We start from the raw sequence: 18,706 nt of genomic DNA, 5'->3' as shown, positions 1-18,706 counted from the left end.
GTGTGTGTTTTTTTAAGTTATTTTCAGTTAATTTAGTTTTTGTTATTTTGAGATTTTTTTATTTTATTTTTGGCCCTCGCCACTCACGAAGTGATGGCGAGGGGCATTGTTCTTCCTGGGTTTCTTCTTATTATTATTATTATTTTTTTTCTCCCCCTGGGATCGCAATTTTCACCCCCTGAACGTCAACGAAAAGTCTCACATGGGGGTATCAAATCGACCGGCTTGGCAAAAAATTCAAGAAAATATGCATCACGAAAATGACCCACGCACACTGGCTCGACAGCGCCACCTAGAAAATTCAAAATTTTGAAATGAATTGGGAGCCGACACGCATTTTTCGCCCTAGCTTGACGAAATTCACACCAGTGATAGAGCTCATGGAGACAAGCAAAAAAGCCAATCATAGTGCGGCCCTAGGACAGACAGGTAGTCGGCTATATTGAATCGAAAATTCGCCAAATTTTTCGCTGCGTGTTTTCAAAACGCTACTAGTCTCAGGTTTTTGGTCCAAATGAGCTCAGATTTCACATGCCACATCCAGACACATGGGTTTTCAGAAGTTATCCACGTTTTCTCCGAATTCCACACGGTTCGCCCGTACGCCGCCACCGAAGTACGCCTTCGTTTCCTGTTTTTTCGATGTCCTCTCACGACCACAGGCATTGCCCTACAGAGCTCACATTCACATCACATATGCGAGATTGGGCCTTGAATGGAATGCAATAATAATTTTAATCAAAATGAACACTATAGCGCCCCCTACCATAGAGGTGAAAGGCAAACATTATCGGATTCCTACGAAATTCGGGAAATAAATTGGGGGCATGACGTGGACCAAAAAATAATATTACGGGCATAGGTCATTTTTCACACTTGGCCACCAGGGGCGCAAAGACTCCAAATAAAATCATTTAAAAATGTCTGACACGCACATGCATTGGTCTACACAGCTCAAATTCACATCACATGTGTGATATGAGGGTATTAATAAAATGGATTATTAATTGTAATAAAAATGAACACTATAGCGCCCCCTATCATAGGGGTGAAACGCCAATATTATCGGATTCCTACGAAATTCGGGGAATAAATCAGTGGCATCAGAAGAAACAAAAAATTACATTATGGCCATGAGTCATTTTCCACACTTGGCCACCAGGGGCGCAAATACTCCAAATAAAATCATTAAAAAATGTCTGACACGCACATGCATTGGTCTACACAGCTCAAATTCACATCACACGTGTGATATGAGGGTATTAACAGAATGCATTATTAATTAGTATCTAAATGAACACTATAGCGCCCCCTACAGTATTGGTAAAATACACAACTTTGTCCGATTGGCATGAAACTTGGGGAGATAATTGGGGGCATTAAAAGGGTCAAAAAAGTCCATTACACCATACCTGTATTATGTACATGCTTGCCGGTGCAAAGCCACAGACCCCTCTCATATAGAGTCAGGGCCACACAGCTCAGGGCCACACTGCATATTAACATTGTTCTTCGTTTTTCCGCCAAAACAATCGCATTTTTCACCCCTTGAACATTCACGAAAAGTCTCACATGGGGGTATAGAATCGACCGGCTCTGCGAAAAATTTCATAAAATATGTGTCGCCAAAATGTCCCATGCCCCCTGACTCGACGGCGCCACCTAAAATTTCACCCCTATGGGAGAGGAGCCTGGTTTATTTTGGAAAACACACACAAAAATCAGAACAGTGATAGAGAATGGGGGGACAAGCATAAATATGAATTGAAGCACTGCTCTATGACAGACAGGAAGTCGGCCATTTTGGATCAAAAATTCGCCGCTTCATTCGCAGCGTGTTTTCAAAACGCTACTAGTCTCAGGTTTTTGGTCCAAATGAGCTCAGATTTCACATGCCACATCCAGACACATGGGTTTTCAGAAGTTATCCACGTTTTCTCCAAATTCCACACGGTTCGCCCGTACGCCCCCACCGAAATACGCCTTAGTTTCCTGTTTTTTCGATGTCCTCTCACGACCACAGGCATTGCCCTACAGAGCTCACATTCACATCACATATGCGAGATTGGGGCATGAATGGAATGCAATATTAATTTTAATCAAAATGAACACTATAGCGCCCCCTACCATAGAGGTGAAATGCCAACATTATCCAATTCCTATGAAATTTGGGGCATCAATTCATGGTCTCAGAAGAAACAAAAAATTACATTATGGCCATGGGTTATTTTCCACTGTTGGCCACCAGGGGCACAATGAATTGAAAAGAAATTGGCACTTGGCACTTTGACTTGCATGTCTATGAATCATATATACTCCTAGGTTTTTCATCCGAATTACCTCAAACTCCACATACAGCATGTACATATGTCGATTGTCAATAATCATCCACGTTTTGGGGATATTCTTTATGGTTTATGCACAGCACACTGTCAAAATATGACTGCTTTCCTGCATATTTGATTCCCTCTCACAGACACATGGATCAGACTAAAAAGCTCAAATTCTAATCACTGATGTGGATTAAAACTGTGAATAGAGAACCATAATAAACATGTGGCCAGTGACCTCCATAGCGCCCCCTACTGTACAGGTAAAAAACTCAACTTTGTCCGATTGGCATGAAAGTTGGTGATATCATTGTGGACCTCAAAAGAGGCAAAAAGTCCATTACACCATGCCTGTATTGTGCACGAGGTTGCCGGTTCAACGCCGTGGACCTCCATTATAATGTGTGGGTCACACATATTTATATAGAAATTGTGTGAAGGGGGCGGATTGCGGCCGTGGGGTGGCCAGGCGGGGAAAATGGTGCGTGGGGGCGGTGGCCGGCCCCGGGCGGTCGCATGGGGGGGCGGTCGCGCGGGGGGCGGTCGCGCGGGGGGCGGTCGCGCGGGGGGCGGTCGCGCGGGGGGCGAGGGCCATCATCGCCGCTTGCGGCTTTAATTTTTTAGTTATATTGAGTTCATTTATTTATTTTTGTTTATTTTGAGGGTTTTTCTTTTGAGTTTTTTTAAGTTATTTTGAGGTTTGTCTTTTTTTTAGTTATTTTGACATCATTTATTTTTTTTTTGTTATTTTGAGGTTTTTTTGTTATTTTGAGTTTTTTTTTGTTATTTTGACTTTTTTTGTTATTTTGAGGTTTTTTGTTATTTTGAGGGTTTTTTGTTATTTTGAGTTTGTTTTTTTTGTTATTTTGAGGTTTTTTTTGTTATTTTGAGTTTGTTTTTGTTTTTTTGTTATTTTGAGGGGTTTTTTGTTGTTATTTTTTTGTTATTTATACTCATTTTGGTCTTAAAGCGTTAGCAACAGGTTTGATTGACAGCGTTGCTATGGGTGGCTGTGGGTCACGTCACATTCACTCAGTCCGTTTCTTTAAAGAGTTCATGAGGAGTTAAACGGTAGATCTGGTGACATACGGCTTTTAAATATAACGTTTTATGGTCCAAAGTCCAAACAAACTGCTCCCAACGACTGACCGTAGAGCAGACCTCTGATTTTAAAAGCCCCACGCTGATCACTCAACATTTAAAACCCTCAGCTCTCCGTCAGATTAAAAGAAATAAAATCAAATTACTTCCACAGCCTTAAACTCAAAACAAGTTATTTTAAGACGTTCTGCTGCGGTGCAAACGACGGCTTCAACGATTTGTCAGAACTATCTGATCTGGACGACGATTAAAATGATCGAAAATGTGTTTTGGAAATAATTATGGTTATCTGGATTATACAGACTCGGAAAGACATGAAGAAGACGAAGAAGAGCTTTTATAACAACGACAGACGCATTATTAAATCAAAATGTCAAATAAAAAAATATTAACCTTGAGTGTTGTCTCCGTCGAAGCTTCAAATCACCATAATTCAACCTTAATTTGGTTAAAACGACAGACTGTTTATATAAATAGACGTAGCTAACCTGCTAGCTGCCGCGTTACAAACAGGAAGTGACTCATTCTGGTCTTAAATGTTCGTATTAACCCTCTACATGATCCTGGGGTTTTTATTTCACTATTGTGTCTGTAAATCAAGATATGAACATTAATAACAGACAAATCACACATGTTTTATCTCATAGACTAAAACCCTCAGAACCACTGCACTCCACCACTGTCTGTCATTTTTGAGTTTATTTTATTGTTATAATTTTTTTTTTTTTTTTTTTGTTATTATTATTGTTTGTTTTTTTGTTTTTTTTGTTATTTTGAGGGGTTTTTTTTTTAGTTCATTTTGAGTTCATTTACTGGTTTTTTGTTATTTTGAGGAGTTTTTTCAGTTATTTTTTTGTTATTTAGAGTTTTGTTTTTTGTTTTTTAAGTTATTTTGAGTTTTTTTGTTTTTTATTTTTTTTATTTTGAGTTTTGTTTTTGTTTTTTATCTGTCTCCTCTCTCTGTCTCTGCTGCTTCAGACTCATTCTGGTCTTAAATGTTCGTATTAACCCTCTACATGATCCTGGGGTTCATTTTTTTTTTTTTTTTTTTTTTTTTTTTTTTTATTTTTTAAATTATTTTTATTTTATTTATATATATTTTTGTTGTATGTATTTTATTTTATTTATTTATTTATTTAGTTATTTAGATTTTATTTATTTATTTTTTTTTTAAGTTAATTTTTTTGTTTTTTGTCCCCTCTCTCTGTCTCTGCTGCTTCAGACTCATTCTGGTCTTAAATGTTCGTATTAACCCTCTACATGATCCTGGGGTTTTTATTTCACTATTGTGTCTGTAAATCAAGATATGAACATTAAAAACAGACCAATCAGGCGTCTCCTTCTTTCCCCGAGGTCGCTCCTGTTAGCCTTAGCGACAGGTTTGATTGACAGCGTTGCTAAGGGCTCAAAAAATCTCAATATAAACACTCATTTGACTGTTAAACTAATCAAAATCTGATTCTCCACCTCCTCCTTTTCTCTCTGCTGTATTCAACCTCATACGCACACTATAAGACAACAGCCTCCTCCTCTCCTCCTCCTCCTCCTCCTCCTCCTCCTCCTCAGTGTCGTACCTGTGCTCCCTTTATGATCTTCTTTGTTTTATTGTTGAGGTAGAAGTCTCCCCACAGAGTCTTGAGCAGAACGCAGGCCCTGATGCCCATCCGCTCACTGTAGATCTGAGCAAACTGCTGGATCCTGAAACACACAACATTACACACAACATTACACACAACATTACACACAACATTACACACAACATTACACACAACATTACACACAACATTACACACAACATTACACACAAACACACCTCAGAATGACCCAATTCACACAAACAAAACTGGAACTTTTTTTGAAATACTGCACCTCAACTTCCACATTTACATCTTAAACCGTATTTGTTTATGTTGTGCGGAGTTTGCGTGTTCTCTCTGTGTCTGGATCAGTTTTTCCTCCATCAAACAAAAAAAATGCTCAACTGACGCTTTGCTAACTGGAGGCACTGCTCTGTCTGAGGCTCTGTTAGACTTTAATCTGAGTTTATCACAATCCGACCATAAAGAACCAATTCATCTGAACCAATTCATTCATTCATCATTTGTAACGCCCTTTCAAATAGCATTAGCATTATAGCATTAGCATTAGCATTAGCCAACAGTTTTTCACCTTTTTGCGTAAAATCAAACTCTTAAACAAAACCAGGACCTCTTTAAATCACGTTTTGCGGTTTTTTATTGGGTGAAAGTTGAATTTTATAACTTTTTTTCCCGCAGCGTTCGCTAATGCGCGCGTCGTGTAACCGTGGTAACTGCTGAACCTCCCGCCCTACGCATACATACAGAACCCCCCAGCTCGGACGGACCCGACCGAGATGAGCGACGAGATCTGGAGACGGGTCAAACGCAGAGGACGAATAATAAAGTGCACCTCGACCTCGACGTTTAAATAAAATAAAACGTCACAACTATAGACTGTGTACGGATGTGTGTCGCTATATTATGGGAGAAAAGTGTATAAAGTGTGTGGTGAGGGGTTTTACAGCTGCAAAATATATAAAAAAAATATATAAAAATAAAGATGATACTTCACGAATTTCGCCTATTGCGGGTTATTTTTAGAACCAGGGACCTCTGTACACAAACGGACGTAGCTAACCTGCTAGCCGTCGTGTAACAAACAGGAAGTGATCATGACCAGCACTTTCCGCTCCATCAAATCTGGCTCCAATTCACTTTACATTGAAAAACGGTGGCCCTTCCCTTTTTCGTTCACCACATTCACGAGTGTCGTTCGTCGTTTTGATGCTTCGGTGATAATTTTACAGTTTGACTAATCCTGGAAATAAACAAGAAACGGAAAGAAGAAATGGAAAAACGTCCAAACTTTTGCCTGGTCGTGTGAATCAGATCAATGGATTTTTCTTCGCGATGTAATATAATAATGTTTTATCTTCTCAAAAGTGTTTTTCTTTGTGTTTCCATCTTCCAGACACAATAATGTTCAGTGTTTTTATAAAGAATAGACGGGGTTCCACTTTGAGAGCAGTAAAATACATTTGGCTTTTGAAAACATCACTACACAAAGAGTAAACGACGAGTCTCCGGTGAGTTTTTCAAATGGCACTTATCTTATTATGTAAATGCGCTCTTCATCAGACCAATGCACTTCAAATCTGAACAGCCTCATAAAAGCCTCTGTTTAGACGCTACTTTAAAGGCTTTTTTGGAATAACTTTTACCAAATCATTATTTAGAACTAAAACGTGCCACAGTTAAACTCAAAACTCACATTTAATCTTTAAGTTCTAAACGCAAACGGCTCAAAATGTGTGAGCTAATTATAAAAATGAAGTAAATAATAAAGCAAATGTGGAGTTTTCACCCACAGACTGTGCATCACGTTACAAACTACTGTGCAAATTGTGTTTACGTGTCATAAAAGTACAGTTTTTTTTGTTTTTTTTCCAGTGAAACTCATGGATGGTTTGTGTCTAAGGAGCTTTGGGTCAAATAAATCACCTGAGACAAAGAGTTTGGACCAAATACTTCAGAAGGACGTTCCACGTTATTAAGCCTCGCCTAAGATTGAAGAAGAAACTACTGGAGTCACTAGGGCGCCCTCTAGAGGACAGTTAGTATTTTTGCTCTAACCTGGAATCAAACATCTTTACTGTTTTTTTTTAAGTCAGTGTGTGGTTGTGTGTCTCTGTCTAAATAAAAACACAACAGACCATACCGCCATTTTAAATCCATATGAGAAAGAAAAAGGTGTGAAAACCTTAAATATTTCAAGAAAACTTAAGCGTGATCTTCCTGTTATTAAGAGATTTGTGGCTGATTCGAAGAAAGAACCTTGTAATTAAATGTATTTATATTTTATTTGCTTTAAACTTTAATTATAGTACTATCTTATTATTAATCTCATCATTATTATTACTTTTCTTTCTCTTTCATTTAATTATATCAGTGTATATACCTCTTCCTGTTTGTCTTTTTTATTTATTTATTCATTCACTCGCTCGTTTTTTTTTTTATTCTTACATAAATTCTTATCATTCTTCTCTTCTTACAACTTTCTACTTTCATAAAACAGTGTGTCAAACTCTAATGACAAAACAAATGAGATGTGTGTGTGTGTGTGTATGCTCCGTGTGTGTGTATGCTCCGTGTGTGTATGGTCCGTGTGTGTGTGGGTGTGTGTGTGTATGCTACGTGTGTGTATGGTCCGTGTGGGTGTGGGTGTGTGTGTGTATGCTACGTGTGTGTGTGTATGCTACGTGTGTGTGTGTATGCTACGTGTGTGTGTGTATGCTACATGTGTGTGTGTATGCTACGTGTGTGTATGCTACGTGTGTGTGTGTATGCTACATGTGTGTGTGTATGCTACGTGTGTGTATGCTACGTGTGTGTGTGTATGCTACGTGTGTGTGTGTATGCTACGTGTGTGTGTGTATGCTACATGTGTGTGTGTATGCTACGTGTGTGTATGCTACGTGTGTGTGTGTATGCTACGTGTGTGTGTGTATGCTACGTGTGTGTGTGTATGCTACATGTGTGTATGGTCCGTGTGTGTGTGGGTGTGTGTGTGTATGCTACGTGTGTGTATGGTCCGTGTGGGGGTGGGTGTGTGTGTGTATGCTACGTGTGTGTGTGTATGCTACGTGTGTGTGTGTATGCTACGTGTGTGTGTGTATGCTACGTGTGTGTGTGTATGCTACGTGTGTGTATGCTACGTGTGTGTGTGTGTATGCTACGTGTGTGTGTGTATGCTACGTGTGTGTGTGTATGCTACGTGTGTGTGTGTATGCTACATGTGTGTGTGTGTATGCTACGTGTGTGTGTGTGTGTATGCTACGTGTGTGTGTGTATGTGTGTGTGTTGTACATTACGTTGAAAATGTATTTTATTATTCATTTTTATTATTTATTTATTTATGTATTTATTTTCGAGCGCATGTATGGGGTTCACTTCCAGCACATTTCACAAATTAACCCTTATATAATCTCAAAAAAGGAGAGGAAAGAAGAAAAATAAAACTGAAACTGAATTGAAATTGAAAGATAAAGTCTCAATGCGGAAGGTTTTCTGGGATCTGAAGCTCCTGGTGCGTCTGGAGTCGAACTTTAAGGTGAAGATCCTCCAGACGCACAAACCTACGATTCAGCCACAACCACAAACGGCTCAGAAATACAAGAAGATGGAGCAAAACACACACACACGTTACACAGGAAGTGAACTAAAGCCGGAGTGTGTCCACGATCACTGGGACGCGGCGCCGAGCAGGTTAGACGTGTGCATTTATACAACGCCAAAATGAGTGAGTCTTTGCATAAAAACAATAAAGTTAATCAGTTTGAACATTAAATATCACGTCTTTGCAGTTTATTCAGTTCGATATCGGTCAAAAAGCACGTGCAGATCATCGTATTGTGTATTTTTTTTAGTTTTTCCACAGCGTTGGGGTTGTGGTTGTATAAACATGGCGCTGGACGGCGTCTCATCATTAAACACGATCGTGGTTAATAGCGGCGAGTGTTTGAGTCTGAAGTGGTCACTCAGACACTTCATTCATTTGAACAAGAGCCGTAATCACGAGAAGCGGAGACGCGATTAAAATGGACGGACCTACGACATTTACACAGACTCACTTGACATATGAGAGTATTTGTAGTACAAGTATAACAAATATATTTAGAGAGAGTTTGAACGACGGCGGCGTTTGTGTAGAGCCGTCGAGATCTGCAAACTCCACTTTCTGTTTGTTTCTCCCATGTTCTGACGCTGTTCCTCGTCAAAATCACGTGTGCAGAGGTTTTAGAGTCGTCCATGCGTGTTTGACTCATCTAGAGATCTCTCCCGGGCCCTATTCAAACCCTCCTGTACGAGGCTCCGCCCACAGGCCTACGTCACCCACGCTCCCACACGACAATCCTCCATAAATATACAAAAACATGACACAAAACAACACACTACAGCTTCACAAACCTGGTGTGATGTGCAGTAGTTTCATTAACGCTGATTGTGATGTGATGGCGCCGTGAAGGGGGCGGGGCTTTGGACTCAGAGCGACAAAAACGAAAGCGAAACCTGTTAATACGTTTGTTTTGGGGCGAATGCAGCTTAAATAATAAAAGGAAACATGGATCTAAATATGTGACGTGTTACAGTTAATCCTCTTTAATTTATGTAAAAATAATCAGGCCGGTGCAGCGTTTACTCGAGTAAAAGTACGATTACTCTGTATTAGATATTACTGCAGTAAAAGTGTAGTATCTAAACTCTATTTACTCTCAGGTTTGAAGGTTAAAGTCGTTCTATCCCTGGTCTCCATGACTTAATATCACAAATGTATTTCACAATGGAAGGTCACGTGACTTGGTTGTAAACGAGCGGCGAGGACGGCAGCGGAATGTCAAACGCCGTCTGGGGCTGATGGGAGTTTAGCTCACGAGTGAAACTGAGGGGACAGCTCCATCTAGTGGACGTTTTGCACACAGACTTGTCCCAGGTTTTTTTAAAGATTTGACCAAATGTAAAGTGACAATCGCACAACAAAAACACAGATAATCCATGTGTTTGTCATTAATATTAAAATTATTATTGTGTTTATCATTAGAAACTTTTAACTTGTTCAGGTTGAAACATTTTTTACATCTTATACAACTTTTTAGACAATTTTTTATCTATTTACATTCACATTAAATGACTTTTTTATGCAGAATTGACATATTTTTACATGATTTTCTTCACGATATATGAGCCCGAAGGATATTAACTAAAAGCAGATCTGTTACGCAAAAGGTAGATGAAGGTCACGCCCTTCCCTTAGCAACGCTGTCAATCAAACCTGTTGCTAACGGTAACAGGAGCGACGTCGGGGAAAGAAGGACCTGATTTGTCTGTTATTAATGTTCAGATCTTGACACAATAGTGAAATAAAAACCCCACAAAAAAAAAAAAACTCAAAATAACTAAAAAAAAAAAAAAGAAAAAAAGAACCAAAAAATAAAAATAACAAAAAATAAAAATAAAAAAACAACTCAAAATAACAAAAAATAAATAAATGAACTAAAAAAAACTTTTAAAAAAAATCTCAAACTGAACAAAAAAGCAAAAAAAGAACTCAAAATGAACTAAAAAAAACTCTCAAAATAACTCAAAAAAGAAAAAAGAAAAAAAAGAACCAAAAATTCTAAATAACAAAAAAATAAATAAAAAAACAACTCAAAATAACAAAAAATAAATAAATGAACTCAAAATAACTTTAAAAAAAACAAACCTCAAACTAACTGAAAAAAACCCTAAAAAAAAAAAAAAAAAAAAAATCTCAAAACATCTATGAGATAAAACATATTCGATTTGTCTGTTATTAATGTTCAGATCTTGATTTACAGACACAATAGTGAAATAAAAACCCCAGGATCATGTAGAGGGTTAATACAAAGTGCGCTCATGCTCACTTCCTGTTTAGAACGCCGCAGCGGCTAGCAGGTTAGCTACGCCGCCTGGACGCGACTCTTTACCTGAATCCCCAGCCGTCGATGGCGCTGGCGAACACGACGTTGCCCTGGTCTGGGGAGAAGTACAGGTTGGAATCGTCGGCCTCCTCCAGCCCCGCGCTCCAGTCGTACAGGGTCTCCCCCTCCCCAGACGCTTCCCTCTCCGGCTCGTCCCTCTCCTTCTCCGCTCGCTCCTCCAGGACTTTGGACGTGAACAGCGACCCCGTCACCGCGTTCACCTGAGGCAGAGAGACGCGTCAAAGTGAAGAAATAAAACACACAAACGCCGACGGAAACACGGAAACCGTCCAATCGTGAGTCACTGCTGAGTGATTGACAGCTGGACTCAACCAATCACAGTGAAGTGTGGAGTCTCAGAAGAAGCAGCAGTTTGTCGGTAGCGTGTTGTTCTCTATTTTATTATAACTAACACCTAAAGACTCACCTGTTCAAAGCTGCTTTTAATCTTTAATTATTATGAGTATTGATTTTAAATGTTTGTATATTTGTACTTTTTTAAATTGTTCTTCTGTGTAAAGCGTCTTTGAGTGTCTTGAAATGCGCTATATAAATAAAATGTATTATTATTTATTATTTATTATAACTTGACTTTAAAGATAAAACGTCTGTTCTTGGTCTTGGATTTTGTAAAATAAATTTCCCCCAAAAAATGCGACTTGCTGTTGTTTTTTTTGTTTTTTTCTTCATTATTATGCTTTTTTTTTTTTTTTTTGCTGGTGCGACTTATACTCCAGAGCGACGAAAAGTCTGAAAAATACTGTACTTTATTTACGCCTTAAAGTTGAACGAAAAATATGAAGTGCACATGAATCGTGATAGAATTTAAATCGTGATCTGGCTCCCAAAAAAAAAAAAAAAAAAAGTAAGTTATATTTATCTTCCGCCACATCGCCCACTCGTACGACGCAACAGATCTGATTTTTTACGTGTCCGCTGGTTGAAGACAGAATTATTTTGTTGATGTCAATCCTAACCAGTGTATTTTATATTTTTTCTATTATTTTTATTGAACATTTTTTGCTTTATACAAATAAAACAAAACAAAAACAGTGAACATTAGCACAGCAGCACGTGTTAAACCAGCAAATGAACATATAACAGAATAATAATAAGAGATGAATCATGTCAAATGCAGCCGTTTTGACAAAATGGAGACGACAATCTTCACTTACTGGCCGAATTACACCACTACGCTTTTATTTCCACAAGTCCAGAGCATTAAAAACATTAAATTTACCCCTGAGACTCTATCTTAACCGTTCTAAACTGATCCACATTTGGACACAGAATCATTACTTCAACCATGTTAGTTTGGACAAGACTCTCTCCCATTTTCACCAGTTTGTGAACTGTCCCACCAGGGAGGAAAGGACATTAGACCTTTGTTATGCTAATGTCAGGAATGCATACCTGGCCACACCACTGCCCCCATTGGGTGGGTCTGATCACATTCTGGTTCACCTCAAAGCAGCTTACCTCCCTCTTGTGAAGCGCCTCCCCCCAACAACAAGGACTGTGAGGAGATGGACGGATGAGGGCATGGAGATGCTACAGTGCTGTTTTGAGGAGACTGATTGGGCTGTACTAACAGAGCCACATGGAGAAGACCTGGACGGGCTGAACGACTGCATCACCAGCTACATCAACTTCTGTGAGGACTCAATAGTCCCAGCAAGAACTGTGAAATGTTATCCAAACAACAAGCCGTGGATAACCAAGGACATTAAAACCATACTAATCAGGAAGAGGAGGGCCTACAGAGCTGGCAACAAGGAGGAGGCCCGGTCTGCTCAGAAGGAACTGAAGGTGAAGCTGAGGAAGGCCAAACAGAGACATGGGAGGAAGCTGGAGGGGAGACTCCGACAGAAGAACATCAGGGAAGTCTGGAGCGGCATGAGAGCCATCACAGGACACAAGCCGACCAGAGGGAGAGGCGTTGAGGGGGATGTGAACTTAGCCAATGAGTTCAACATCTTCTTTAATCGCTTTGAACTGGCAGGCAACTACCATCTCCAGCCAGTAGCCTCCCCCACCCCCCCTCCCCCGTCCATCTCCAGGGGAAGACTCTGCTCACACCTCCGACAGCTCCACCCCTCCCCCTCCTGACACCTCCACACTGACTGTCACTGAAGAGCAGGTGAAGAGACAGCTGCTGAGACTCAGGGCTGGCAAAGCTCCAGGGCCTGATGGAGTGAGTCCCAGGGTCTTAAAGAACTGTGCCCCTCAGCTAAGTGGTGTCCTGCACCTGATCTTCAACCTGAGCCTGAGTCTTCAGAGAGTCCCCCTGCTGTGGAAAACATCGTGCCTCGTCCCTGTCCCGAAGACGCCGCACCCCAGCGACCCCAAGGACTATAGGCCTGTGGCACTGACCTCCCACATCATGAAGACTCTGGAACGACTCGTCTTGGAGCAGCTGAGGCCCAGGGTCCAACATCTGCAGGACCCCCTCCAGTTCGCCTACCAGCCCCATCTCGGAGTAGATGACGCCATCTTGACCCTACTCCACAGAGTCTACCCCCACCTGGACACACCGGCTGCCACTGTGAGGGTCATGTTTTTTGACTTCTCCAGTGCCTTTGACACCATCAGGCCGGCTCTGCTGGCTGAGAAGCTGGCGGTGATGCAGGTGGAGGACTCCCTGGTGTCCTGGATTGTGGACTATCTCACTGGAAGACCACAGTATGTACGTTTACAGGGCTGTGTGTCAGACAGAGTGGTCAGCAACACCGGGGCTCCACAAGGGACAGTCCTCTCTCCCTTCCTCTTCACTCTCTACACCACGGACTTCAGCTACTGCAGTGAGACTTGCCACCTTCAGAAGTTTTCTGATGACTCTGCAGTGGTGGGATGCATCAGCGGTGGTGACGAGAGGGAGTATAGGACTGTTGTGGACAACTTTGTCACGTGGAGTGAGAAGAACCACCTTCAACTCAACGTGACCAAGACAAAAGAACTGGTGGTGGACCTGAGGAGGACCAAAGTGGCTGTGACTCCCATCTCCATCCATGGGGTCAGTGTGGACATGGTGGAGGAGTACAAGTACTTGGGAGTGTACTTGGACAATAAACTGGACTGGAGCAGAAACGTGGACGCAGTCTATAAGAAGGGCCAGAGCCGCCTCTATTTCCTGAGGAGGCTGAGGTCCTTTGACATCTGCAGGACGATGCTCAGGATGTTCTATGAGTCTATGGTGGCCAGTGCCATCATGTACGCTGTGGTCTGCTGGGGCAGCAGTCTGCGCGTGAGGGACACGAATAGACTCAATAAGATCATCAGGAAGGCTGGTCATGTTGTGGGGGAGGAGCTGGACTCTCTGACTGTTGTGTCGGACAGGAGGATGTTGACCAAAGTCAGGACTATTCTGGACTCTCCCCTCCACCCCCTCCACGAGGTGCTGGCCAATCTGAAGAGCTCGTTCAGCCACAGACTGTTACTGCCACGCTGCTCCACTGAGAGACACAGGAAATCTTTCCTGCCTGTCGCCATCAAACTGTTAAACTCCGTTCTGTAACCAAACACTTCAATACTGCAATATTCCACTTTGTACATAGATGTAAATAGTGTGTGATTTTGTGAGATGATCTATTTATTTATTTTGTTTAACACTGACACTTTATTCTTATTGCATGACACTTTATTCTTATTGCACAAATTTTATTCTTATTTAAATTACTTTTTATTCTTATTCTTAAATTCTATCCCGTAGTTGTGGCATCTTGTAACTAAGAGAATTTCCCTTCGGGGATCAATAAAAGTGATTCTGATTCTGATCTGATTACGAACACATTTTGACGTTGTAGTTTTCCCACGCAGCATCAGGACGAATTGCGTGACGTCTCTGTGAGTTTAAAAATCTACAGGTACAAACACTAAAAGACAAAACAGCGACGGAGAAACAGGGTCCGCCCCCACCGCAGAGCCGACCCGTCTCCACACGACGTCCCAGAACGACGAGATTTATTTACATTTGGGACGATCCATGTGTCGTATTTTTAAGTTTTCCAAATGTTTTTCTTTACTATCTTCTTTTCAAAATGGCGCTTTGATTTCGTGTGGAGGAGTGACAGAATGAGCGACGTCACAAGTTCATTAAAAAGCGGTAGAATCGTGCAGCCGTGATTTGTCAACGAGGTTACGCCAGAACGCTCCACCAACATCACTTTGCTTCTTACTTTCTGTTCCGTTGCTTTAAGATCCGGCGCAGAGGCTCGGGGGATCGTTCTGTACTCGTTTACTGTCGGTTACAGCGAAACAGTCGGGTTAAAAGCGGCGTCCGGCAACATTCAAAGCTAAATTAAGTGAGTCGCGTCTTAAATGATGCCTGAAGCAGAGTCTAAACGAGGTGAGACTGTACCAGAGCGAAGGTCGCACGTTCTGCAGATAAGAAATTTAAAGCGAAGTCGAAAAAATGTCTTAAACCCGTCCGTTCGTGGGGGTCACACGTTCCCGATGATGAAAGGGGCGACAGATAAAAGATGTGACTTTAGTGTGATGTACGTCCACTGCTGCACGATGGGAGGCAGAACGTTTTGTAGCTTTGTGAGAAAATAAGTAATATTCCATCTGTAAATCGTCCACAGCTCCCAGGACTCGAAAAAAAGCCTCAGACGTTGTTTTGTGAGTGATTAAAGTGGAGATATAGACGCAAACAGAGTGAGAGAGTAATAAAAACTGGATAAAAAACACACCGACACCAGGAGGAACACAGAGAAGTAACAGGACAAAGTTTATCTGCTGCTGTTTACGACTTATTAGAACATTTACTGAAAAAAAAAAAAAGTCTTATCAAGGCTCCAGCAACTGAGTGACAGTTTGTGAAGAGTTTGTCCACTGAGCTGAAGGTTTGTGGTTCAAATCCAGAGTTCGACATAAACGTTATGGGTAGACGGGTCCAGCTCCTACAGGTCGATGCTGTTGTTGTGTCCTCGGGCAAGACATTTAACCCCCCTCACCCCTGTGTGTGTGTGTGTGTGTGCTCTGGTGTGGGTGTGTGTGTGTGTGTGTGGGGGGGGGGTGTGTGTGTGTGGTTCGTTAAAAGAGCTTTGAGCCTTGAATGTGAAAAAGCTGCTGTGTAAAAATGTGATTATTTACAGTTTATATTATGATGTCGTCACCGTTTCATGTCAATAAAAGATTCCCCAATTTTTTTTTGTTTTTGTTTTAAATTAAGTCTATAATGATTTTGAACATGTGGCTTTTAATATCAGTGAGTTGTGTCTGCGTCTCCTCACCTGTCTGCGTCTCCTCACCTGTCTGCGTCTCCTCACCTGTCTGCGTCTCCTCACCTGTCTGCGTCTCCTCACCTGTCTGCGTCTCCTCACCTGTCTGCGTCTCCTCACCTGTCTGCGTCTCCTCACCTGTCTGCGTCTCAACTGTCTGTGTCTCCTCAACTGTCTGCGCCTCCTCACCCGTCTGCGTCTACTCACCTGTCTGCGTCTCCTCACCTGTCTGCGTCTCCTCACCTGTCTGCGTCTCCTCACCTGTCTGCGTCTCAACTGTCTGTGTCTCCTCAACTGTCTGTGTCTCCTCACCTGTCTGTGTCTCCTCACCTGTCTGCGTCTCCTCACCTGTCTGCGTCTCAACTGTCTGTGTCTCCTCAACTGTCTGCGCCTCCTCACCCGTCTGCGCCTCCTCACCCGTCTGCGTCTACTCACCTGTCTGCGTCTCCTCACCTGTCTGCGTCTCCTCACCTGTCTGCGTCTCCTCACCTGTCTGCGTCTCCTCATCTGTCTGCGTCTCCTCACCCGTCTGCGTCTCCTCACCCGTCTGTGTCTCCTCACCTGTCTGTGTCTCCTCACCCGTCTGTGTCTCCTCAACTGTCTGCGTCTCCTCACCTGTCTGTGTCTCCTCACCCGTCTGTGTCTCCTCACCCGTCTGCGTCTCCTCACCCGTCTGCGTCTCCTCACCTGTCTGTGTCTCCTCACCTGTCTGTGTCTCCTCAACTGTCTGTGTCTCCTCAACTGTCTGTGTCTCCTCAACTGTCTGTGTCTCCTCAACTGTCTGCGTCTCCTCACCTGTCTGCGTCTCCTCACCTGTCTGCATCTCCTCATCTGTCTGCGTCTCCTCACCTGTCTGCGTCTCCTCATCTGTCTGCGTCTCCTCACCTGTCTGCGTCTCCTCACCTGTCTGTGTCTCCTCACCCGTCTGTGTCTCCTCAACTGTCTGCGTCTCCTCACCTGTCTGCGTCTCCTCACCCGTCTGTGTCTCCTCACCCGTCTGCGTCTCCTCACCCGTCTGTCTCCCCTCACCTGTCTGTGTCTCCTCACCTGTCTGTGTCTCCTCAACTGTCTGTGTCTCCTTACCTGTCTGTGTCTCCTCAACTGTCTGTGTCTCCTCAACTGTCTGTCTCCCCTCACCTGTCTGCGTCTCCTCACCTGTCTGCGTCTCCTCATCTGTCTGCGTCTCCTCACCTGTCTGTCTCCTCACCTGTCTGTGTTTCCTCACCTGTTGTAGTATCTTCTGCAGGTGTATTTGTACTCTCACCTGTTGTAGTATCTTCTGCAGGTGTATTTGTACTCACCTGTTGTAGTATCTTCTGCAGGTGTATTTGTAACTCTCACCTGTTGTAGTATCTTCTGCAGGTGTATTTGTACTCTCACCTGTTGTAGTATCTTCTGCAGGTGTATTTGTACTCTCACCTGTTGTAGTATCTTCTGCAGGTGTATTTGTACTCTCACCTGTTGTAGTATCTTCTGCAGGTGTATTTGTACTCTCACCTGTTGTAGTATCTTCTGCAGGTGTATTTGTACTCACCTGTTGTAGTATCTTCTGCAGGTGTATTTGTACTCTCACCTGTTGTAGTATCTTCTGCAGGTGTATTTGTACTCTCACCTGTTGTAGTATGTTCTGCAGGTGTATTTGTACTCTCACCTGTTGTAGTATGTTCTGCAGGTGTATTTGTACTCTCACCTGTTGTAGTATGTTCTGCAGGTGTATTTGTACTCTCACCTGTTCGAGTATCTTCTGCAGGTGTATTTGTACTCTCACCTGTTGTAGTATCTTCTGCAGGTGTATTTGTACTCTCACCTGTTCGAGTATCTTCTGCAGGTGCAGGTACGCCTCCTGTGACGTCATCTTCAGCTCCAGGATCAGTCGGTCGATTTTATTTATCACCAAAACGGGACGAATGTTCTCGAGCCAGGCCTGACGCAGCACCACCTGAGTCTGAACAGCAGGGGGCAGCAGAGGGAACGTTTACTGTTACGCCAAAGAAAGTTCCTGTTTGTGAATTTTGTTCACCGGCAACGGCAAAAAACTTGGTCTAGAACTAGAAAAACCTCAGGAAACTTGGGCAGATTCACTATTCACAAGATTTTTATTTTTTAGAGATGAAATTAGACGTAAAAACAAAAATTTGATTTAAATAAGAATGGAAATGATAAAAATCTTATTCAACCGCTCCAAACTATTAACAGGAAGTGCGTCCATGATCACTTCCTGTTTGGAACGCGGCGGCTAGCAGGTTAGCTCCATTTATATACCGTAAATTTCGGACTACAGAGCGCACCTTGATATAAGCCGCACCAGCTAAATTTGAAGAGAAAATCAATTTTGTACATATATAAGCCGCACCTGAATAAAAGCCGCAGGTTTTCATATTGTAACATGAGATATTTACACAGAAAGACGGTGCACCGACACGCTTTTTTTTAAACTGTGCCTGAAAATTGGCACCAACACGACAACAACACGGGATGAACAGGTCTGATCTGCAGGTTTAGAAATAAAGCTGCACCAACACGGAAAATCTGCT

General features: G+C 42.2%; 1 protein-coding gene across 1 annotated transcript in view; it reads right to left on the bottom strand.

Moving 5' to 3' along the window:
- The window catches only part of efl1 (elongation factor like GTPase 1), a 189,007-nt gene that overhangs the window by 163,811 nt on the left and 6,490 nt on the right, over positions 1 to 18,706 (bottom strand). Inside the window, exons 5-7 of the mRNA XM_055229179.1 lie at positions 17,980 to 18,117; positions 10,957 to 11,171; positions 5,006 to 5,129 (exon numbers count right to left, since the gene is read on the bottom strand). Coding sequence (XP_055085154.1) covers positions 5,006 to 5,129; positions 10,957 to 11,171; positions 17,980 to 18,117 — 477 coding nt within the window. The remainder of the gene's footprint in view (positions 1 to 5,005; positions 5,130 to 10,956; positions 11,172 to 17,979; positions 18,118 to 18,706) is intronic.

The sequence above is a fragment of the Periophthalmus magnuspinnatus genome, chromosome 3 (genome assembly GCF_009829125.3).
Source record: "Periophthalmus magnuspinnatus isolate fPerMag1 chromosome 3, fPerMag1.2.pri, whole genome shotgun sequence".
NCBI lineage: Eukaryota > Metazoa > Chordata > Actinopteri > Gobiiformes > Gobiidae > Periophthalmus > Periophthalmus magnuspinnatus.
Note: the sequence above shows the minus strand (reverse complement) of the source record. Positions and strands in the feature narration are given on the sequence as shown.